At 52.4% G+C, this 22,294-nt stretch overlaps 6 protein-coding genes across 8 annotated transcripts; 4 read left to right on the top strand and 2 right to left on the bottom strand.

Moving 5' to 3' along the window:
- Positions 1 to 437: 437 nt before the first annotated feature.
- On the top strand, positions 438 to 5,444 carry PPTG_03947 (hypothetical protein). 3 transcript variants are annotated; one of them, XM_008897748.1, is made up of 6 exons: positions 438 to 525; positions 677 to 2,102; positions 2,175 to 2,453; positions 2,524 to 4,360; positions 4,426 to 5,090; positions 5,176 to 5,444. In XM_008897748.1, exons 2-5 carry the CDS (start codon positions 680 to 682, stop codon positions 5,087 to 5,089), a joined length of 4,203 nt encoding a protein of 1,400 aa, XP_008895996.1. In that variant the 5' UTR covers positions 438 to 525; positions 677 to 679; the 3' UTR covers position 5,090; positions 5,176 to 5,444. The 3 variants fall into 3 exon arrangements, with proteins under 3 accessions (XP_008895996.1, XP_008895994.1, XP_008895995.1); XM_008897746.1 differs by having other exon boundaries at positions 4,426 to 5,444; XM_008897747.1 differs by having other exon boundaries at positions 2,524 to 5,090.
- A 3,102-nt stretch (positions 5,445 to 8,546) lies between these two features.
- Positions 8,547 to 9,026, top strand: PPTG_21542 (hypothetical protein; the record flags this gene model as incomplete). Its single annotated transcript, XM_008898343.1, has 1 exon — positions 8,547 to 9,026. The coding sequence occupies one exon, from the start codon at positions 8,547 to 8,549 to the stop codon at positions 9,024 to 9,026; it is 480 nt and encodes a 159-aa protein (XP_008896591.1).
- A 336-nt stretch (positions 9,027 to 9,362) lies between these two features.
- PPTG_03946 (hypothetical protein) lies at positions 9,363 to 9,947 on the top strand (the record flags this gene model as incomplete). The annotated part of the gene is made up of 2 exons (XM_008897745.1): positions 9,363 to 9,440; positions 9,507 to 9,947. The coding sequence occupies 2 exons, from the start codon at positions 9,363 to 9,365 to the stop codon at positions 9,945 to 9,947; spliced, it is 519 nt and encodes a 172-aa protein (XP_008895993.1).
- Positions 9,948 to 11,713: 1,766 nt separating this feature from the next.
- On the bottom strand, positions 11,714 to 12,226 carry PPTG_03945 (hypothetical protein; the record flags this gene model as incomplete). The annotated part of the gene is made up of 1 exon (XM_008897744.1): positions 11,714 to 12,226. The coding sequence occupies one exon, from the start codon at positions 12,224 to 12,226 to the stop codon at positions 11,714 to 11,716; it is 513 nt and encodes a 170-aa protein (XP_008895992.1).
- A 6,431-nt stretch (positions 12,227 to 18,657) lies between these two features.
- Positions 18,658 to 19,881, top strand: PPTG_03944 (hypothetical protein). The gene has a single exon (XM_008897743.1). It carries the CDS (start codon positions 18,703 to 18,705, stop codon positions 19,660 to 19,662), a length of 960 nt encoding a protein of 319 aa, XP_008895991.1. The 5' UTR covers positions 18,658 to 18,702; the 3' UTR covers positions 19,663 to 19,881.
- PPTG_03943 (hypothetical protein) lies at positions 19,678 to 22,231 on the bottom strand. The gene has a single exon (XM_008897742.1). It carries the CDS (start codon positions 22,194 to 22,196, stop codon positions 19,797 to 19,799), a length of 2,400 nt encoding a protein of 799 aa, XP_008895990.1. The 5' UTR covers positions 22,197 to 22,231; the 3' UTR covers positions 19,678 to 19,796.
- Between the last annotated feature and the right edge of the window lie 63 nt (positions 22,232 to 22,294).

Below are 22,294 nucleotides of genomic sequence, written 5' to 3'. Positions count from 1 at the left end.
AGCGCGATCACATAAGTTATGTGATATAACTCAAACTCGAGCACGGCTGTGAATGAGTGAGCGAGCGAATGAACAAGCTAATTGTGGTGTACGTGTGTGTATGTGTTCTGAAGGAGGGGATGATGAACGTGATCGTGTGGTCTACTACCAGTCGCGTCAACTGAAACCACCGCGAGTGAAGCGTCGATACTTGCTCGAGTCGGACTAAACCTTACTTTGGAGAGTTTACGAACGTTCGGAAATCGAGATCCTTTGCATCTAGGCAACGGTAAGATGGTTGTCTTATAAGAGGATACAATGTTGTTGGGAAGAAATGATTTCTCTTACAGTATTAGAAACTCTGGCCCCGAGATTTGTTTTATCAAATAAACAAATCTCTAACTTGTAGCCCCAATAACGGTAAAAATTAAGCCAATTTGACAAAAATTAATTTAAAACGTACCTCAAATAAGCTCCCTAATCTTTTTCGTGTTCACTTGTCACCTTTGTGAAACGAACGAAAGGCTCACGGAAGCGAGAGGCAAGGTAGGATATTCATCATGCATATCATCGCCCGCAGATCGCGATACAGCACAAATAGTAGCGTTGCATCTTCACCTGCACCTTGCATGGCATCTCAAATAGTTTTTACCCCTTAATACGCTCTTGTTCTAACCTAATGTACTCATTGCCACAGTTTATGCCGAGTCCACCCAGCTCTGTGATTGTCGTCGACGACTCGAGCGATGAGGAGCCAGCGCCCGCCAGTGGCCGCCAGAGCACCCCATTGCTTGTGAGCTCGTCGGACGAGTCCGAAGCCCCTCGTCCCAAGAAGCTGCGTGTGGAGTCTCCCAAGGTCTCAGTCAGTGACTCCAAGGTATTGAACTCCGCTCATAACAGTGAATCAGATGAGGAGGTTCCTTCTGAGAGTAAGGAGGACGAGGGTGCTACCAGTGAACAGTCAACGTCTCAAAACGAGAAGAAGAAAACCAGCTCTGCTCTTCTATCCAGCGCTACGGCGGACTCGGACGATGACACAGCTGGGGAGACGACGCAGTTGAGGTTCGCTGACAGTGATGGACGCATGTATGCGGACGCCATGTCATTCAGTGAGCTGCAGGCACAGCAGCGGGAGTTCGAGAGGCTGCAGGCGATGGCGCATCGCAAGTCGGCGCCTCGCAACACTGCGCGTCGACCGACTACAGGCACCAAGCGCAAGGCAAGTGAAGCAGCTTCGACGAGGAATAGCTCGCCTATTTCCAGGACTAAAAGTTCAGTTTTGAAGAAAACTGCGTCACCTTCGCCATTTGATTTCGACTTTCCTGAGTCAAGTGATGAGTCGTCGGAGTCTTCGTCGTCTACGGACGATAACCGTGCAGCTTTATTGAGTCCCCGAAGTAAGCTAATGTCTCTAAAGGATGTGGTGGCTCAAGAGCGGGAACTTGCGCGCCTGCGTGATGAAAACGCTAAAATGAAGGATCGTGCTGCGCCCCCCAAAAAGAAAAAGAAAGTGGCATCAAAATCAGCACCGAAGCAAACGACAAAGTCATCATCGGCTCAGAAAATATCGTTCTTTTTCTCTGCAGCCCAGAGCAATAACAACGTTATCGACGGAACTGGTTGGTCTGAATCGGAGCCGAGTGATGATGGCAAGTTCGAAGAGAACAAATCCAAAGGCTCATACGAGCCCGAGCCGTTGTTGGAAGAATCGTATTCGGAGTCAAACAAGGGAGTTAGCGACGAAGAGTATGTGCCCAGCAAGCCCAAAACGCCGTCTGCGCAACCTGCTTCAGCGCGTACTAATGACCAAAAAAGCAAAAGCGGCAAGACAAACAAAAACAGGTCCAGTGAATCGAAGAAGTCATCCAAGTCTAAAGCCAAGAAAGGGGACAACAACTCTCGATCTTCGTCTGCTACGTCGGGAGTGCAGTCTTCTCTGCCTGCACAGTCTGGTGTTGTTTCCGACAAGTTGGCGCGTCCAAGAAATGCTCGGGATACAGTGATGCACAGCACAGTGTGGCGGAACGTGTGTTTCGATACGGCACCGTCGAATTTGTTGCCACTGCCTGTGGATGTTGCGCTTCCTTTTTTCTCGGAGTTTGACCGGCCGCTGCTCAGCTATGGTTTGTACTGTACTAGATGGAGGACCAGCACTTTAGCCATTGTTACTGACGTAGTTGTTATCTTTTGCACAGATGTGGATGGTGACTTGAGGAGCAAATGCAAGCTATTGCCACAATTCGGAAAATCGACACATTTTATCTCATCCGCATTAGTATCCGATGAGCCCGACCAGACCATCACACAAGAGGACATGGATATTCGCGTGACAAACATCATCCAGCGTGAACTACCTAGACTTCGAGCATGTCATCAAGGAAAAACCTCGGCAGTAATTGCCGAATCGCGATCAAAAGTTAGAGCGTATCTGGCTGCGCACGAGGCGGTTCAGAATCAGAGGCAGGATTCCCAGCGTAGGTTATATTTCCTGCATATCACGTGGATGTTTACGGAGCGCTAATTCTAATTATGTGTTTTGCGTAGTTGAAGGCAAGCGTCTGGGCGATGTGGACACCCTGGATAAGTCTCTATTGAACCAGATGAAGCAGGAAAAGCTCACACAGGCGTTGTCGTTGGGGTACACCAACATTTGGGGTGAAACGATTGATGTCGAAGAGAAGCTCTATCCTCACGACGTTAACCAGCTGCCTAATATTCGGCCACTGAGCAAATGCACGGCCTATATTGGCGTGAAGGCTAATGTCCGCGTGGAAGACGACCCGATTTTGCGCTACAAGCCTTATTTCGGAGAAGATGACGACGGTGCGGATATCGACGAAGCTTGGTATGATGCGGTTGCGCCCAAGAACTCCAGTCTTTCGAGTGGATTGGATGGCGAGGTGAATGAGTTTATGTTGCGTCTTGTTGTTCGTGAGTGCGGCCCCACGGAAAAGGTGTTTAGTGCACTGAAAAAGGTGCCAGGCTTTGCCCAAGCTTACTCGGACTACGCTGAAATCAAGAAGCTGGACGATTCTACTCGACTCGCCGCACGCCGTATCAAGGAGGCGAAGGATCTGATCTCGAGTAAACCACCAGAGTTCCCGCTAACCAAGGTTGCAACATTGGAGCCAGCACTTGGGGATGCTGATGATTCTCAGAAGACCTTGGAGGAGCGGTTAGCACCTCCAGCGACATATTTCGACTCCAACCTCGCAAGGAATCACGCCAACCGTGGCTACGGATTGGGTTTGCGTTCAACTGATGAATATTCGGAGCTGCTGGTTACGTATCGTGACATGTTCTGCCGGATGTGTTACGATTATCATTGTCTGGAGCACGGCATTGAACACCCTCTCCCCTCTCATCGAGTTGATCCCGCTAACCCGCCACTCCATCTGTCAGCTGTAGCACTTGCAGCTACTAGGAAGAAAGAGCAGGAGGAGATCGCAGAACAATTAAGCTGCAGCCCAGAAAGCTGCGCCTCCACTGTGAGCCCTCCGCCGAGCGTGGATAGTGGCAATTGCTCAGCTGAAGACAATTTCAAAGCTGATGATAAGAACGAAGAGGATGTGCCTACCGATGAAGATGTTACTATGGAGAACGGGTCGAGTGAGGCTTGTTACGAGACTGCCACGGACGAAGAAGTGGTAGTTGCTGGGGAATCGAATGAAACGCGTCGATCTACTCGCACTGCGACGAGGAACAACACTCTGGCTAGCCGAAGCTTAACTAAACAAGCTGCACAGCCATCGAAGAGGAAGCAGTCTCGTCCTCAGCGCGTGCAGATATATCCGCAGGTGGCGGATGAGTCAGAGTACCTGGACGATTCTCACTATGCTGAGGTGACTGCCATTGTCAAGAAGTCGCTCAAGGATGATGAGAACTGCTCGAGTGAGTGCTGGAAAGCTGAAAACTCTGGAGAAACTGGTCTTTCTTCGGATGAGGCGAAGACCACCACAAAAGCACTGAGTGAGACCGAGTTGGTCTTACTTCGCAAGCTTCATACCATCATCGGTGACAACCCGTGTATCATTTCGTCGATGGTCAAGTCGACAACGTGCAAGGAGGTTGGGGCGTTCTTGGAATCTGAGCGACAGAGCAAGCCTACGCGCACCAGTTCAATGGATGACATGCCTCTCTCGCCTGAAGGTCGTTCTCTTCACAATGGTCGAAAGCGTGGAAGGGCTCGGAACTCACGTAGCAGCAATAACCGTATTCTGCTCAACCGAACCAGAAACAACCGCTTGAAGGACAAGGGAGCGAACCACGAGTACGAACCGTGCAACCACGAAGGAGCATGCGATTCGACAGACTGCTCATGCATGACTCGAGACCACACGTGCGACAAGGCGTGCTCGTGCTCACGTGACTGCCCCAACAGGTTTGTGTGATCTTTTTTACGCTTGCTGTACTTACTGCTAACCCAATTCTAACTTGGATTTTTAGGTTCCCTGGTTGCAGGTGCAGCCTCGGCAATTGCCGAACCAAGGCGTGTCCGTGTTTCGTTGCTGCGCGCGAGTGCAATCCGGATTTGTGCATCACTTGTGGTGCTAGCGAAGTTCCTGCGCTGATCTTCGATGAGGAACGCAGAAACATGTCCGCACTGGACTTAGGTATCTGTTGTAACGTGAATATCTTGCGTGGTCAGCACAAGAAAATTGGCGTGGCCTATTCTACCACACACGGTTGGGGTGCGTTTGCCTTGGAACCGATCAAGCGTGGCGAGTTCATCTACGAATACCACGGCGCGCTTCTATCCCAGGATGAAGCTGAACGACGTGGAAGCATCTATGACAAGATGACAATCAGCTTTTTGTTCGATGTCGACGACGACTCGGTCGTTGACGCAATTCGCAAGGGCAATAAAAGCAAGTTCGCAAACCACTCGGCAGTGAACAAGAAGTGCAAGGGAAAAGTTCTGACTGTGGGTGGCGAACATCGAATTTCCATTTGGGCACAGCAAGATATTTCCAAGGGTGAAGAACTGTTTTTCGACTACGGCTACCATGGCGAAACAGCACCAGATTGGAGCCAGCTTCGTATCAAGGGGTCTGCGCTTCACGGATCCAAGAAAAAGACAGAAGTGAAGGACAAGAAGAAAGAGAATTAAGGTAAAGTGTCGAATGTGTAATTCGCTGAGAATTGTCTATAAGTGGGAGATCTAGGAACGTTCCATTGTTGACGTTTTTTTTTAAGTTTCGGATTTGTAGGCAAAAAAGTGTTTGAATTGCAGAGAAAGTGGACACCTTTCTACACATTGTGTGCGTATCCTGACGGTGACCAACGATGCGGGCGTTTGCAAGATTTAGCGAGTAAGGAAAATAGTGTTTATGGTTGCATGGCGGTCGGAAAGGGAGCAGTGTCCTTGCGCGTAGTGCATTTTTCTACTTTTACTGTGCATGGCGACTTGATCTACAATTTGAGGTGTTCATTGCATATACATATATTTTTGGTATCATCAGTTAAACGCGAGCTTGCGAATGTTATCTTCTGTATTGAACTCCCTTTTCATGCAGGGAAGTACCAATCATGATAACAAGTTTTACGAACGCAAGGATACCAAAACAGAACGCAACCGGGTGATAAACAGTGAGTATTGAGGTACCGAAAGTTTAGCATCGTTAGAAGCAATTCCGGCAGACTGAAGTCCAGCATCATGGCACTATTGGGTATGCACATGTGGGATAAAATTTTGCAATACAGCAGAACACAGTGTCGCACTCTTTGTGAAAAGATCAGCACATTCCCCTACTATAGCGTATGTCGACAGAAGCTCCTACGATTTTAGGCTAGTAGTTCGATAAAAAAGAAACCCAGTTTACATGCATGTATTGATGCCTTTGGTTCGATGTCCACGAGTTCAACGTGACGAGACCACCCTTTCATTATTATCAGGTAGGTACTCCCACTTTCATAGCCGATTCTAAACTCACTCGTTAAACAGCAGCAAACTTGGATCTACTGACTTCTAGAGCTCGTTTTGAAGCTTACAGAGGGTCACCTGAAGCCTCCAACAAAGATTTCGAATCTCCGAAATCCAATATGTAGCTTAGATAGGGTAATGCGATATGGCAAACTTCGCCAATCGATCGGTAGATTTGCTCCGTTGACAGCTCGCTCTGATCTGGTTCTACGTTCGGTCATTGTCAGATACTTTTGAACCATTGACACTACTCTAAATCGTCATTTCTACCAACCCCCCCCCCCCCCTCCCCCCCCGTCTCCAGACTTAAATCTTTGCGCGAAGAGTCGGTGGTTCCACAAACATGCCTAGGAATCCTCAGCATCGGTGCACTGCTTACGGGTGGCCACCAGAACGCGATAACTCAAAAACAAACATTATAGCTTTCATGCTCTTGGCATATCGTCGACGGTGTTGTTACAATTGACGAGTTCCAGAATCGTTTTCAGCCGATTACAGGTTGTATTGGTCATAGCAGCTCCTATTCCTAGCTTCTGTATACCCATGCTTGGGTGTACTTGTATAGCTAAACTAAGAGTTCAAGTAATACCGATGCCATTTTGACTAGTACACCTCGGCAAAATCGGACAAAGAACTCTATCGGATCCTAAGCAGCTGCTACTGATTTGAATGGCGGGGAGGGGGCAGGGAATCGAAACGACCGGCTTGTGAAGTCAGCAGAATGGCACGTGAAATGAATCGTGATGAATCATGCTTAGCTATGGATAGGCTTTGTTACCCCAGGCAAAGTGAATCCCAATAGCGTTTATCAATTATTTTGAAATCCCAAAAGGAGAGATAGAGGGCACCAGCTTGTGTACCACCTGGCTTGGCTAGGCGTATGACGTGGAACAGCGTGATCAAGCCTCCTGTGACTGTGACTGCCAGAAGACCCTAGACTAGTTAGACCTGGTCGGACTTCGATCCTGGGCGAGGAATACCGGATGTTTTACATTGTCTTAAGAATACAAGGTGGCTATCGTACATGCCGACATAGCCATAATCAGTGAGCAACAGAGACCAGGGTGCAGACAGGAAGCCAGGTGAACTAGCTGACAAGTATAATTAAACTGTAAATCGATTTATCGGAAACCCCAAACGGTAGGGCAGCCATGCTTGTGTGTATTCCAGAAGTTCCATCCGGACGAAATCGTAGTGAAGCCCCCCCCCCCCCCCCCCCTCAGAAGGGGTGATTGGGTGTTAGAACTCCACTCACAAACTAATTGGGTGCGGATTACTTCTGAGCGGCAACATGCGGACTTCCGATCGAACAAGCGAAGAAGCGGACTTTTATGAGCCTTTTCTGTGATGGCGGAGTAATGTCCTTCCTCGTTTTTACACGGAGGACTTCTGGGTGGCAGAGGACAAGTGAGTGTAACATGTAAGAAACCTTTTATTGAATGGTATTGAAGACTTCAACTTGAAGTGCTTCCAATCGCCCTAGTGCGACGTGTGTTGCTAACAAAATGCTGTTGTTGACTGTAAAGGAATAAATGCTGCGGTTGGCTGTGAAGGCGTCCATGTCCTTTAGCAACTTTGGAGGGTATATTTCAGGACCCTGTGCATTTCTTCACTTGCCAACTAGCACCACTGCGGCCACGATGGCAACGGAGGACGGTCATGTGGCGTCTTCTGATTCTGAACCCGAGGGAGAAGAGTTTTGAGACCGAACGCAGTCCCAGCCCGACGATGTCCCAGTGATTGGTGAATTTTCATCTTTTAAACAAGCCGGCGATTTCGTGGACAGCCACTCCTCGTATCGTTTTAAAGTTTATCACAAGTCAGCTAGAGTTGGAGTCAAGATAACGACATATCGGTACGCATCGCACCTTTCCTGCACGTATTTCCTGCGTCTGCACTCGCAAGACAGCAAACACACACTCCAAGCTACTGGTGCCCATGCTGAGGAAACGTCCAATGTGGCTAAGATGGGTATAAATCGAGCAATTCTCGGAGAGGTCGATAGTCTCCTCAGAGGCAATGGTCCTAAAGCTTGCCTTGTCCTCTTAGATAAAGTGTGCACCAACAATCCAGAGAAGTTAAGGTTTTTGCCAACCGAGAAACAGTTGAAGAACAGGAAGCAATATTTGAGCAGGCTCGCAGCAGGTGAGTCAAACAATCAATAATTTGTTTTATTGTGCGGTACTAATTTACTTGTACTGTTCAGGCAAAAGTGTCCTGACCTATGCTGATTTACTGAAGTGGGCTGGTGGACGTATATGCGAGACTCAAGTTGCTTTTTTCGGTAAAACCGTGGATTCATTTTCTCTGGAAGCTGATCGAGTTGAATTTGCTAATGTGGCGTCGTCAACTCAAAACGATGTAATTGTGTTGGGGTTACTTTTCTGATGCTTCGATCCTGCTTGCATGGGGTTGGTGTTCACCTCACGAAAAATATTCCGGAATGTTGCATTCTCAATTTGCGGCCAAGGTGAAGATGGTGTTTTCGGTGTGACGGATGGCACATACAAGGTGCACTTTGGTGGGTGGACCTTGGTCTGCTTTGACCTGCTGTCGTTGCTTTTGATCGGCAAAAGTACGTTCATCGGTACGTCCCCTGGGCCTACATGTTCGTGAAGTCTGAAATGAGCGAGCATATACTGAGATGTTGTCAATTGTGCACCAACGATCGCTGGAATTTTTCGGTCTTGAGCTGCGTCTTCGGTTTGGGTCTCTTGATCATGATGCTGCAATTGCAAATGTGTTTAAGGCAGAGTGGCTAGAAATTACGCTGCTAAATTGCTGGGCTCATCTTGCACGCAAGACCGGCGAGAAGGAGTCAATTTTGAAATCGCCCAGTTTTATATCGGGCGTTGCCCGTGTGTGTCTAGACTATTTGCACGAAGCCCGAAGCCCTGCTCAATTTTCGGCTATGCGTGATATAGTAATTGCACATTGGAGAGCGTGTGGAGAAGAAGCATACGCGACATGGTTGGAAGCTGAGTATCTGTCCACGAATTGGTATCGTTGGTATCGCGTGTCAAGTGGAGTTGCCGGTGTTCTCAGAATCCCATTGAGTCGCATCACCGCAGCCTCAAGAAAAGTGCTATTCAATCGCTACGTGCATCTACAGCTCGTGTGTTAAACGACGTCCTTGCTAGTGTCATGATTCACGCTGGAAATTGAGCTGACGCTGTGTCTTCTTTTGGTCACTATTGTGGGGGGCTTTTAGCAAACGAGTGGGTCGTCGCAGGTAGCCAACTCACTCTGCATGGGAATTTTCGTTATGTGTACCAAGGAAGGGGTCCGGCACGCTTAATCCAGGCGATCCTCTACAATTTAGCGAAGTACGTGTCCCATGGCCCGCATGATGGTAACCTAAACAGCATGAAAATATACGGCTCGCGTGTTTGAAAACTCCCGCGATGGAACTCTGAAAAGAGACGCAACGACAGATACTCTTCACGTAGACTATCTGTCCATGCACCGAGTGCAAATGCGCGACCGCACGATCAACATTGACCACGACATTGCTCAACCTGTGTGGACGCGCCAGGAGGTATGTACTACAGCGCTTTGAGCGATTGTTTAGCTAATTTGGCACTTTGCTTGTTTTTGTTGTCAGGCACTACTTGTTCGATCGAAGTATCTGTGTACGTGCAGAAGTTACTTCGTGACAGGGTGGGTGTGCTCTCATATTGTCGCTACGATGACATTTATCGACGATTTTCCGCTGAGTGTAATGATGCAAGCACTTCCGGCGCGAAAGCCTCCCGGTTGTCCACGGAAAGGTTCTCGCGCGTTGGCTCGAGATGGCAACTCAACAGCATTTTTTGATGTTGACAATATGATTGCGCTACTGTTAGCGAAACCAAGTCGTCTACTAAACTTTCCCGTCTTAATCGAGAATCCAAGTTCACACGAAAACATTCCTGGTGTGGTGAGTACGTGGAAGAATCAGCGCGGCGTGTACAAGTGGAACGTGTTGCTATCTGGCGGCTCTATTGATATCTCGAGTGTCAAGCGCTTGCTGAAGCCATTCGCTTTGCAAACGAAACAGGAATGACCCCAGGGTAGCACAATTCACTGCGTGAAGTAGTCCCTTGAAATAGGTAGCACTACTATTTCATCAATACATTACTTTTCATTGACGCTCATATTTCCTGCATCCGCTCGGAAGTCAACCAAGCCGCACTCAGAAGTCAACAGCCCACTCATTTCTCCGCCAACTGATGTAGCCACTCAGAAGTCCGCCAGAGGCGCTCAGAAGTAAGATTTTCCCGAACTAATTCCAAATGAGCGAGCTGCGGAAAGGGTGGGGAGGCGACGCGATAGCCTCGAATGTAACATTTTCAGATTTGCTTAGTTGCAGCTGCGCATCCAGCTACAGGGTACTTGCCACATATTATATCTCCGGACCGCATAAGAATCGACATGTTACGATGCAGTCCTCTTGCCAATGCGACGGCAGAGAACTCCCACGCCAATTGTTCTGAATTTGCTAGCAGTTTACAATGAACAGCATATTACGAACAGCTACATTGTGTTTGCCTTGTATGCATTCCCTTTGGTTTAAGTTAAACTATTCGGCTTAGGTTAGACAAGGCAACTTGAAAGGTTGTTAGACGCAATATGATAGGTGGTGCATATACCTCTTCGGTAACATTTTCAACAAATGCTGGTAAATTATGGGGGAATTGCGATTCTATTTGAATCCTGGTAGAGTCCAGTTGGACCTCTAGCAAAGGTCGAGCAGCTAAAGGGGGTAATCGTTTGGCACGCAAGTTGCCTCGTAAACTTCGGGGTTAGCGCAACCTCACTAGTAAAACTTTTTTGGATTTGTTTCAATCAAGCTTGTCATCCGGAGTTTTTGTGACGCTCAGGAGAACGTTTTAGTCAATCGACATCAAACTAGTTTAGATTTTCATTGGTAGATAACAATAGAATTCGGATTTGAGATTGAAAGGTTTTTGGATGGGACCATAATACTTATGTCCGTGTCCTCGTTTCCATGGGCAGGTGGCTGCTTGAGACAGCTTTAGTCTAACCGACCAATTGATCACTACTCTACTTCATCTCTTACCAACAACCAGCATCTAGCTGCGGCACCAGGTTGTGGGACTTCGTTTCGGGTTGTTTTCGTTTCGTGGCTTCGCATCGACAGTTTGTTGCACTTAGCGCCCGTAGTCAGGGCACTAGTTGTCATTTGACACGCCACCAACACATCAAATCAAAGTTGAGAGCACGGCCTATCGTGGCAATGGTACTCGTCATGCAAATCGACCGCTTAAGTGGAACTACCACGGGAAATAGGAGGTGTGTGTGCGGGGGGGGGGGGGGGGTCGTAAGTGCTGATCGGTCATGATAAACCTGAGATCTAAAGAAGTTTTAGTCTACAATCCGATGGGATCAAGCTACGGAACTAAGGCCCATCTCTCTCTCACAATGGTACCTTACTTCGCTCCGAGATAATACAGATTTCAGTCGTATGTGAGTAGGTTAGAAGTTTTTGTCGATATCAACAATTGTGGGATGTATATGCTGCTACCATCTAAGATCTTTGTCGAACGCAGACACCCTTAGCTTGCTCAGTTGGAAGGAGCTGCAGTATATACACTCTCAGTACCGGTGCATGTGCGTTTGTGTAACGGGCTTTCTGGCCCGTTACCGACGTACACTGAAGAGGAAGGTAAATTTGACTGAATATATTGATTGATGAGACGGCCTCGACACACGAGGCCGTCCCAGCCAGTGATACACAATCGGGGCCTCATTGGCCATCGCGCAACGCGTTGGCAAGCGTGTCACGGCAGCACGTCACACCACCCCTCACTAAAATGAAACATGCACGGACTCAGTTTGGATCTTGCGAGCTGGCAGTAGCATGTAGTCTGCGGCGGGAGCGGAGCGAGGAGCGGCGCAGGCGCCGGACCGCGACCGACTGTCCACGTACGAAGAAGTGCTGGAACGCTGGGCGCTGCACGACTGCAGCGCCGTGGTGAACTCGCCAGGGGACGCTGAGATGCAGGAGTTGTTCCGCCGTTGGAGAACGACGCGTAGCAAGCCCGCCACGGTGTCGGCCACCGTGACCCCGCGGTCGCTGGATCGCGCCTGGACTGCGTTCGTGGAGCGCTGGAACACGGAAGGCGCCGATGAGTTCAAGCGGAAGTTGGAGCAGCGCGAGGCGGACCACGCTGGTCTGTCCCTCAGCGCGCTTGCGGAGCAAGTATGCGAGCTGTCATGGGGAGCCGATCGGGATTGCTGCTTCGTCCACTTCAACGAAGGCTGTGCGCGCTGTCGCGGGTACGAGCGCTCTCGACCCGGTCCTGCAGCATGGCAGCGCATCCTTGACGCTGCCCCTCTCTCCCCCACCGAAGACAATGTGATCAGACGGTACCAGCGCGCGCTGGAAGAGGCTAGGCGCGGCGCGCCGCCGCGCCGCCTAGCAGGCTTGCCTCGTACGCCGCCACGCAGTCCGGAACGTCTTGGAGGAGCACCTCGCGGGGCTCCCAACTATCCTCCAATGGACCGAGCCAGCGGACAAGGTACTGCCGATGCGAGGGAACGCGATTGCCGCGGATACGAGCGCCTCGGCCAGACTGCGTACGACGAGGAGCAGCGCGACGATCGTCGTGCTCAAGATCACCTTCACGATATGTCGAACGTGGCCCGCGCTATCCACGAGAGGCGGAGGACCGTCGCGCAGGAACCGGACAGTACGACCGCTGGGCGGAAGCGGAGGCGGAGCATCAACGCCGCCGGGACTGGGAGCGGCTGGAGCGCGACCTGGAGGAGCTGCGTCGACAGTTGGGGGCACGTGGACCGGAGCGCCGTGAACGTGATCGGGACTGCCACTAGGGACATCCGCCGGGTGGTATCGGCGGGGTCGACCGACGTAGAAGGTAGGATGCAGGCGAATAGCGGTAGGCAGTTGAAGCGTGTACGCATCCCCAAGTACCTTCGTAACCTTGAATGGACCTATGAATCGTGGTGCAAGCTTGCTGGTACCCAAGTTCGTCACCGCTGTTGGTTGGATGCCGGCCGTCGAAAGTAGGACGCGGTCGTCGACAACGAACACCTCTCTGTTCTTGCGGCCGCATCGATCAGCATATTCTTTTTGACGGTCCACCGCCGTTGCGATGGTGTAGCGTACGAAGCGGACGATGGACTCACGCTTTGCCAGGAAGTCGTTAACAGTCACAGCATCATGAGGCTGTGGCACCGGAAGCGGGTCGAAGTTGGCGGGAATCGGCACAGCAGAAGCGACCGCACCCGGCGCGTTCTGGTATTCAACGGCACGACATTGACTTGGAGCGATCAACGTCCGCGAAGTCCAAGCGGCAATGTCAGGCGGTGTCGCCCCCGTGGCGGCATTTGTTCGCGGCACTTGGCCCTGAGTCGCACCGTCTGGATTCAGCGCGGGTTTGGTGGTGGCGCGTATACGCACTCCTTGCGTGGCAGTCTTGGCACCATGTCACGTGGTGACGGCGTGTAATAGTGGCGCAGCAGTGTCGTGAGCACCTTCACGACTGGCAACATACGTCAGAGGCACGGCCGCACGCGATAAGGTTGCCGGGTCGGACGGCGCGGACACTGCCGCGTCTTCGCTTGCGGGAACAGGAGCGATGGACGGGTGCTCCATCCCAAGGAGCGCTGGGACGACGGTCGAAGTTGATGAAGAACGGGGTCAGGCCAGTCGACGCGTGCACAGCGTTGTTGATCGCGAACTCGACCATGGGCAGGAATGAACTCCACGAGGTAAACGATGTGGCGAAGCTGCGGAGCACGTCTTCGACGACACGGTTGGCGCGCTCAGTTTGGCCGTCCGTCTCGGGCTGTGACGCGGTAGACATAGCCAACCGCGTCCCCAGCGGCTTGAAGAGCTCTCTCCAGAAGGCGGACGTGAAGCGAGGATCCCGATCTGACACAATTGAGGACGGGATGCCGTGGTGGCGGTATACCACGTCGACAAAGAGCGCAGCAGCCTGCTGTGCGGTGATCGAAGCTGCGACTTGAGCGAGATGGACCATCTTGCTGAAGTGGCCAACGAAGACGAGAATGAGTACGACCTCGAGTGCCCCGAGGTAAGCCAAAGACGAAGTCCATGCTCACGGATGACCACGCGTCGGTGGCGACTGGGAGAGGTCTAAGCGGGGCCTGCTTGGACGGATTCGGCTTCACGCGTTGGCACGCTTCGCACGAGCGTACCCCCTTCCGCGCCCACTTGTACATATGCGGCCAGTAGAAGTCGCGAGAAAGGGACGCAAAGGTCTTCTCGCGACCGAGGTGTCCACCACTTGGAGTATCGTGAAACTCGTGGATCAGCCGAGCTCGGAGATCATCGTCAAGCGGAACGACGATGCGGGGAGAGTCCTCTTGATCGACGCGGTACGTCAGCAGCACGCCGTCAAGGGAGTAGCGGCCGATGCGAGCGCGTGCGCCTGGGGACCGCTTGCGCTTGGCTGTGTCGTTGGGGTTCCGCAGGAACTTGATCAGCTCAGAACAGGATGCGTCGTCCTTGTACGCGTCGGAGATCAAGTCACGTAGCGGAGTGGACGCTGCGACTTCAACAGTAGCGACGCCTTCAGCGATACACACAGCACAGTCGTCTTCGTCGTCGTCACCATCTGCGTGGCGACCGGAGGACACGTAGTCGGGCCGACGCGATAACGCGTCTGCGAGAATGTTGGTCTTGCCCGGATTGCAGTGCACGACGAAGTTGTACTTGGAGAAGAGCGATAACCAGCGTGCCATGCGCTGTGACAGATGGGGGTTCTTCGTCGCCGTCCGAAGCGAAGCGTGATCCGTATATACCACGAAAGTTTGTTCGCCCAAGAGGTACACGCGAAACTTGATGAGGGCGTATCGCATCGCCAATAACTCCTTGTCATGGACCGGATAATTCCGCTCCGCGGGTTTCAATTGACGCGACTGATAACTTATCACTCGCTCGCTTATTAAACTGCATCAAGGCGCTTCCAATAGCAAAGGCGCTCGCGTCACACACCACATGAAAGGACTTCGAATGGTCCGGGAGCATCAGGACTGGCGCGGTGGACAAGCTCGTCTTCACCGCGTCGAAGGCAGCTTGATATTCGGGGCGCCACGACCACGTAGCGTCGGCTTTCAAAAGTTGAGACAGCGGACGGACAGTCGAAGCAAAGTTCTTCGAGTAATGATGGAGGTAAGTGGCGAGTCCGAGCCACTGCCGGAGCTGCTTCTGGTCCTGTGGTGTTGGCCAAGCGCAGATCGCCGCGATCTTTTCCGGGTCGGCGCGGACGTCGTCCTTGCTGACGTAGGTCCCGAGCACTGGGATCTCGGGAGCGCAGAAGATGCATTTCTTCAAATTGGCGTACAGCTTGTTTTCCCGCATTACATCAAACACCTTGCGGAGGTGTTGAAGGTGGATGTCGACATCCGTCATGACGCTCTCGGCGCGACTGTGAATAAAGATGTCGTCGAAGTAGTTGAGCGCGAAGTCGCGATACGGGCGAAGTAGATTGGACACCATGCGATTGAAAGTGGCAGGGGCGTTCTTCAGACCCTGCGGCATCACGAGCCATTCCCACAACATTCCACTGGGCGTGCTGACCGCGGTCAACGGCGCGTCTTCTTCGCGCATCAAGATTTGGTAGATGCCGTCCATGAGATCGATAGTACTGTAGACAGTGCTGCCAGACATAGTGTCGAGCACCATGTCCTTCCGCGGGATGGGCGTCTGCGCCGGGATGGTAGCTTGATGAAGGCGTGGACAATGCACCACCCGCCCGCCGCCTTCTTCACACAGAAAGTCGGACTGGAATGTGGCGAAAGGCTTTCACGGACATGGCCGGCTTGCCGGCGACCCTCAAAAAACGCATCGATCGCTTCGACTTGGTCACGGGGAAGCGGCCACTGTCGTGTCAAGCAGTACTTCGCGCCGAGCACGAGGTCAATCTCGTGTTTGACGCCACGACCCGGGGGGAGTTCAGCCGGAACCTTGGCAGGGACGATGTCGATAAACTCGCGAACCAGTGGAGCAACCGGGTTGCCGGCGGCTTCGAGTGCCGGCAACGACTGAGCTGCATAGCGGGCTTCACGGGCGGACTTCGGCTCAGCACCTTTCGGACATTCTCGGGCGTCAGATGCTAGATCGCCAGCATCTATATCGACAGCCGCGATAGTTGCAGAGTTATCCGCGACGATCATGCAAACCTGCTCAATCTCTCCATGCTTCAAGTCGTGGAGGAAGTGTTTCCACGACAGGCCAGGCAACTTGGTGATCTCGGATGCGTCAGACGGAAGGCGTGCGACCTCGATGTCGTACTTACGTGGTCTTGTCGCCGCGTCATCCCCCATCAGGACGGAGATAATCTCACGCGGAAGAGCTCGGGGTCGCCGAGGCTGGCGGTGACCACGGCGACGAACAGGCCGGTTGAACTCGTCCGTAGCAGGGAGTGGGAGACCACGCTCGACCAAGTCTGCTGTACTCAGACACCGGGACACGACATCGGCGTCAACTTCATCAGGGAGCTCCTGCTCGACCACATGCGGGAGCCCCTGCTCGACCGCACGTGGGAGACCACGCTCAACCACGTCTTCTCGTTCGTTGCCAACGGAGAGCCGCTGCTCGTCCGGGCGTGGGAACCTCTGTTCAACCACGTTGTTGTCTGCTGCCGAGAGCCGCTGCTCATCGGGACGTGGGAGCCCATGCTCGACCACGTCAGACACGTCTTGAGCCACCTGCTCAATACCGGCGCAAGATGCGCGCTCGCACGCCGCACACGAAGGACTTCAGGTGTGGCAGGGTCATGGAGTCGGAGTCCATCACTGCAACATGCGGCCATCGGTTCGGCGTTCTGCGCAAGAACGCCAGTACTACGTCGATGTCACGTGGACGGACTGTGCCGGTCAGCCAGTTAATCTCAGGCTGGTGACGGGCGAGCCATGGCATGTCGAAAATGCAGTCGAACGAACCACTCAGCTCGATCACTAGGAACTCTTCGGAGCTTCGGAATCCGTCAAACTCGTACGTGAAGGTCGTAGAGCGCCGCGGCGTGCGCCGTGGCTTCCCATCGGCGTACTTCACGATCATCCCCCCCCCCCTCCGACCTTCGCGAAGGCTCAGATCCGCCGGTAACACCGCCAAACTCTCGGCGCGAACAAAGTTGTTCGTCGCGCCCGAATCCAGCAGCGCACGAAGCTCGCGCCATCAACTTGAACGTTGAGGACGATCAACCTACAGGCTGCCGGAGGTGGTGAAAAATAGATGTGCATGAAGCACGGGAGGGCTAGGAGGAGGCTCTGCCACAGAGAGCCATCGCTCCTTCCGCGACCAGTAGGGTGCCCCACACCTACTGGTTGTCGCCGTTTTTTTGTGCTTGCGATGCTGTCACACTGTAGTCTTCGCGGAGGGCGACGGCGAAGGCCTCTTCTAGAGTCGATGGGGTCTTCCGGGTCAAGTAGAAACACTGGTAGCCAGCGTTCATACCGGACACGAAGACATGAACTTGGGTCGTCATGTCCGCCGGATGAGACGTGATGCACGATACGAGGTGGCGCGCGCGCTGGATATACTCTAGCATCGACACGGCCCCTTGGCGCAGGGACAGAAGAGCTGTTCTCTGGGCGGTCTCTTCTTGTGGCGGCTCGAATACGAGTCGCAGGTCCGTTTTCATTAAGTCCATAGTCGGGAAGCAGGAGGCGTCGGCAACGAGCTTACCGAGCGCCCAATCTTTCGCCTTTCCCGTCAATTTGGATAGGATAAAGCGCGTGCGCGCGAGCTCGGTAGACAGCTGCCGAGCTTCAATTGCGATGTCCACCTCGCAGAACCAGCGCTTGAGGTGAAGGCGACTCTCGCCTTTGCCACTGTAGGTCGAGACATCGAGCTTGACGATGTCGGTCTTGTTCTTGGTCTGTGTGGGAGTCGATACTCGCTGACGAAGGTCAGCGAGCTCACGCGCCATGAACTCCTGGGCGGCCAGGCGTTGCTGCCCCTCAGTGCCCACAGTCAGCAGCGTCGTAATGACGCCGTCGCCAGACACTGCAGCGAGGCGGTGCAGCGCCTCCCACTCTATCGTCGAGAGGTGGGGAAAACTGGCATGATCCAGCGAAGTGACAGACGCGTTTGCCATCGACGCGTCGTTCATCTTGGTCTTGGTCGTCGGACGGAGTACGAAGTGCTTCCAGGTGTAACGGGCTTTCTGGCCCGTTACCGACGTACACTGAAGAGGAAGGTAAATTTGACTCTGAATATATTGATTGACGAGACGGCCTCGACACGCGAGGCCGTCCCAGCCAGTGATACACAATCGGGGCCTGATTGGCCATCGCGCAACGCGATGGCAAGCGTGTGACGGCAGCCCGTCACAGTTTGACTCAACAAATCGTTACGACTTTCAGCTCTTATGTATGTGATAGTTTAAATGCCTCTGTCATTCGATTACTGTGTAACCCTGCGCTGCACAGCACGACCATTGCAATAATTAGTCGTTGTTGATCGGGAAGTACTTCTCCGACGTGATAAGCTATATCAAATTTGTTGGGTGTGTCAATCAAAAAGTATTTTGGTCCTTTTACAAATCCATTGGAGTTATTTTAATAAAGATCATTAAAATGATCTCCGAAAAACGTTCTTTAAAATATTGTATTGAGATATCCGAGGAAATTTCAAAATCTAAAATGACAAGCAATAATGTTCTAAATAACCCTAAACTTATTTTTGGGGCTTAGAGTAGTCGTAGTGGTCCACACACGGCAAATAATGGGTCCCCTCTCAAACTCGTTCAATTGCCGGCATTCCGGCATCCACGACGACCTCAAGTAATCAAGAGCAACAGTCGATGACACCTGCGCCGTCCATGATGGTGTCGAAGCTGGCGGAAGACCAGCGCCACATTGACGAGCTCTCTGGCGCCACACGCAAGACCAAGAAATTGTTGGCGGGCGCACTGTCCGGTATGATTTCCGCGTTGGCCTTCCAGCCTCTGGACGTGCTGCGCACGCATCAACAGGGCGCGTTCACGTCACATTCGGAGCCTCCCAAAGTGTCTACTGCAACCTCACGCCTCTCTCTTCCGGACACCATTAAGGCGTCTCGACCGGCTGACGATCCTGTAGCGAGGCTTCGCTCCATGTGGCGTGGAACCTCGTCCACGCTCATTCGCGTCGCGGGCGGCGCCGGGCTCTACTTCGCCACTCTGGACCACTGCCTCAACCTTTTCCCACAAACTGCAGTCAACACCTTCCTGGCAGGAGCTTTTGCGCGTACCTTTGCAGGTGGTGTCATGTCTCCTTTCACTATTGTCAAGGCGCGAATGGAGTTCCTACCGCCTGGTACTTTCGATAGCAACTTGCAGGTTGTGCGTCACGTGCTGCATCACGAAGGCGTATGTGGATTGTATCGTGGCATGATGCCAACGCTCATCCGAGACGTGCCGTTTTCAGGACTGTATGTGCTCATATACACGCGTTTGCGCGACTCGTGGGCCGAGAAGTTTTCGCACCTGCCAGTGTACGGCGTGCATTTCAGCAGCGGCGTGGTCGCGGGCGTGCTGGCGACGTCCATCGTGCATCCTGCCGATGTGGTAAAGACACGCATGCAGCTCGCCATTATGGTAAACAACGGAGACGGCGGCGCTGCTGCTGTGCAGAACTCACTCACATTGCGACAGACTGTGGCCAAGATCTATCACCACGAAGGTCTGCGTGGCTTCGCAAAGGGAATCCTTCCACGTGTGATCAAACGAACGCTGTCCACGGCAGTCACGTGGACAATCTACGAGCAATTATCTCTGCGATAGATGACAAGGCTCTAGTTCGTGGCTGGGGACCATTAGAAGTTGATAGTAAATTTTTGTATTAGAAAAACTATGAAAAACTAACGGCTAGCACGCGAGCATGGATTTCGGTAATACTTCCCTATATTGAGCAGCAATTACCGCGTGATGATAGGCGTGAAAGCGGCAAAAGGTTCACCCCCGTTCGCGTGTGGTCCATTGCCATTGAGATTGCTCCCAGGCGAGTTTAGTCTGGAATTACCGTTGAGGCCACTGCTACTTCCATTGAAGTCGTGATCATCGGTGTCGTCACCACTGAGCCTGGGTAAAGAGCTTCCGTTGACCTTGAAACTATAACTCCCGTTATGGTCGTGGAATCCATTCGTGTGTTCATGGCCATTCACAGAATCAGCAGCAGGAGCTGCAACATACTGGAACGTTTGCGAAGACTGGTCATCTTGTGGTTCAATATCGAGTGGTTCTGGATGGAGATGCTCCTGTGAACGAGAGCTCTTCTGAATGCGTCGCTTTTGAGCGAGCTCCATCTCGGCCTCGAGGTCTACAGCTGCAACGCCCTCTGACATCCCTTCTGTGCCTACCTCGCGCAACGAAGCAGAATCCGGTTCAAACTTCAACGGGATTGAGCCCAAAGCGCCGTCAAAGCGGTTTTTACGGATGTCCAACTTGGATTCTCCACGCGTACGCTGCAAGATCAGCACATTATCGGCTTCTTGAGTAGCCTTAGCCGTACCGAAAACCGACGACAGTGTGAGATCCTGGTCCTCCTGCTCCTTCCGCGGATGAATCACAAGTGTGAGATGCACATTCTTAGCTGAAGCGAATTTTCGAAACTTGTCCAATGCTGCATCTTGTCGCTCGAATTTGTCGTATCCACGCCCTTGACCCGCCATCATGAACTGCACATTGTCCAACAGAATATGCTGTACATCGTAGGCGTACACAGCGTATTCCATGGCGTCCAGAACTTCATCGACTTCGGTACTACCAAAGAAGCGCAAAAAATGCATGGGCAGCGCCTCAAACCGATCAGCTGCGGCTTCAAACGCTCTCACGTCACCTGACAGATTTTTCTGGGCCAGTTGTGTGAGCATCTTGTGCATTAGTCGCGTATTTTTGATCTCGAATGAACCCCACAGTGTGCTCACTCCTTGACCACATAAGTCCAGCGATAACTGACTCAGAAACGTAGTCTTACCGCATCCTGTAGGGCCCGTCAGCACTGTCACTTCACCCATACGATGGCCCTTCATCAGTCTGTTCAACGACGGGAAAGCGCGAGATTGCACGCCGCAAGCTTTCAACGGGTTTACGATTTCCTCATAAACGTCACGACGAAGCTCCTCAAACGTGGTGATCTGACTGTGCGGAATACGTTCTGCTGCATTCACGATAGCTGTAAGGTCCAGGCCGGCTCGGAGAGCGTCATTTGCGTCCTTAATAGAAGACGCCGCTGCATTCGTAGGCATGCGGACAATGTAGCAGCGAGCCATGCCGAGTTTTGCAGCGAACTTCTCAACATTTGACTGACCAGAGGCATCGTTGTCCATCCACAGGTAAATGCGCTTGAATCGTTCGAGCAACGGCAGGACGCTCGGTGGAAGCGACTGGCAGCCATTCGGTAGTGATACTGCAGCCATACCAGTCGCTTGGTGCACAGCCATCGCATCAAACTCTCCCTCTGTAAGAACGAGCTCTTGTGCAGTTGTAGGAACGGTGTTCCAACCAAAAAGCCCCCAACTGCCACCTTTAGGCACAAGCTGCTGCTTAGCCTTGTCGTTCACAGCGCGTAGTTTGAGTCGGACAACGTCGTACAAGTTCTTGTCTTCTGTTGTCTGTTGCTTCTCATCCTGACACACAACTCCCATCGCGTTCATGTCCATCTGCCGAGCCATCCACGGGAAGGAAATACACTGGGCATTGACGCGTTCGCCTGCATCGTGGTCCCAGAACGGCTGTTCAATTGCACCTACACAGTACTTCTGCAATACCTCCTTGGAGAGGCCACGAATGTCTGTCAGGTACTTGAGCACAGGTTCAAACTCGGGGTCGTCCAGCAGGTTTTTCTGTATCGCCATGGCCTTCTCGTTGTCTAGTGCTTGAATAACCTTCACCTCTGCAGCAGCCCCAGGCGCCCCAGCATTGCTGCCTCCGTAAAGCGCGTTACTCGAGGAGGCAACGCCCACATTGCCCTGCAACTTGCGCTTAAAGTCGAACCAGCTACCAGCTGAGCCGCAGCGGTGGCATTTGTAGACGCCCTGCGTCTTGTGCACGTACATCTTGAAGAGATTGTCGGCCTTACCGTGTGTGGCGTGGCAGAACGGGCAGTCGCGCACTACGAAGTGAGAATCTGTCTCGCGTACAGTCAAGCTTTTGCGGTGTAGGAAGTCCGCCACGTCCTTAGGGTCCTGCATCTGGTAGTGGCGCGACACAAAGGCCTCGCTAGCTAGACCACGGCGACTACTACTAGAGGCCATGAGCGTGACGTTTGAGCGCCGTATCGCGCGGCCTGTCGCCGTGAGGCGAGAAAACGCGCGCATGTCTTGACCCGGAGATCTGAGCTGCTCGCGATTGTGGCAATTATGACTTGACGAGCAATCACATAAAATTAAAAATAGGGCGATGATTGGTCATAAAC

The sequence above is a fragment of the Phytophthora parasitica genome (assembly GCF_000247585.1).
Source record: "Phytophthora parasitica INRA-310 unplaced genomic scaffold supercont2.6, whole genome shotgun sequence".
NCBI classification, from domain to species: domain Eukaryota; phylum Oomycota; class Peronosporomycetes; order Peronosporales; family Peronosporaceae; genus Phytophthora; species Phytophthora nicotianae.
Note: the sequence above shows the minus strand (reverse complement) of the source record. Positions and strands in the feature narration are given on the sequence as shown.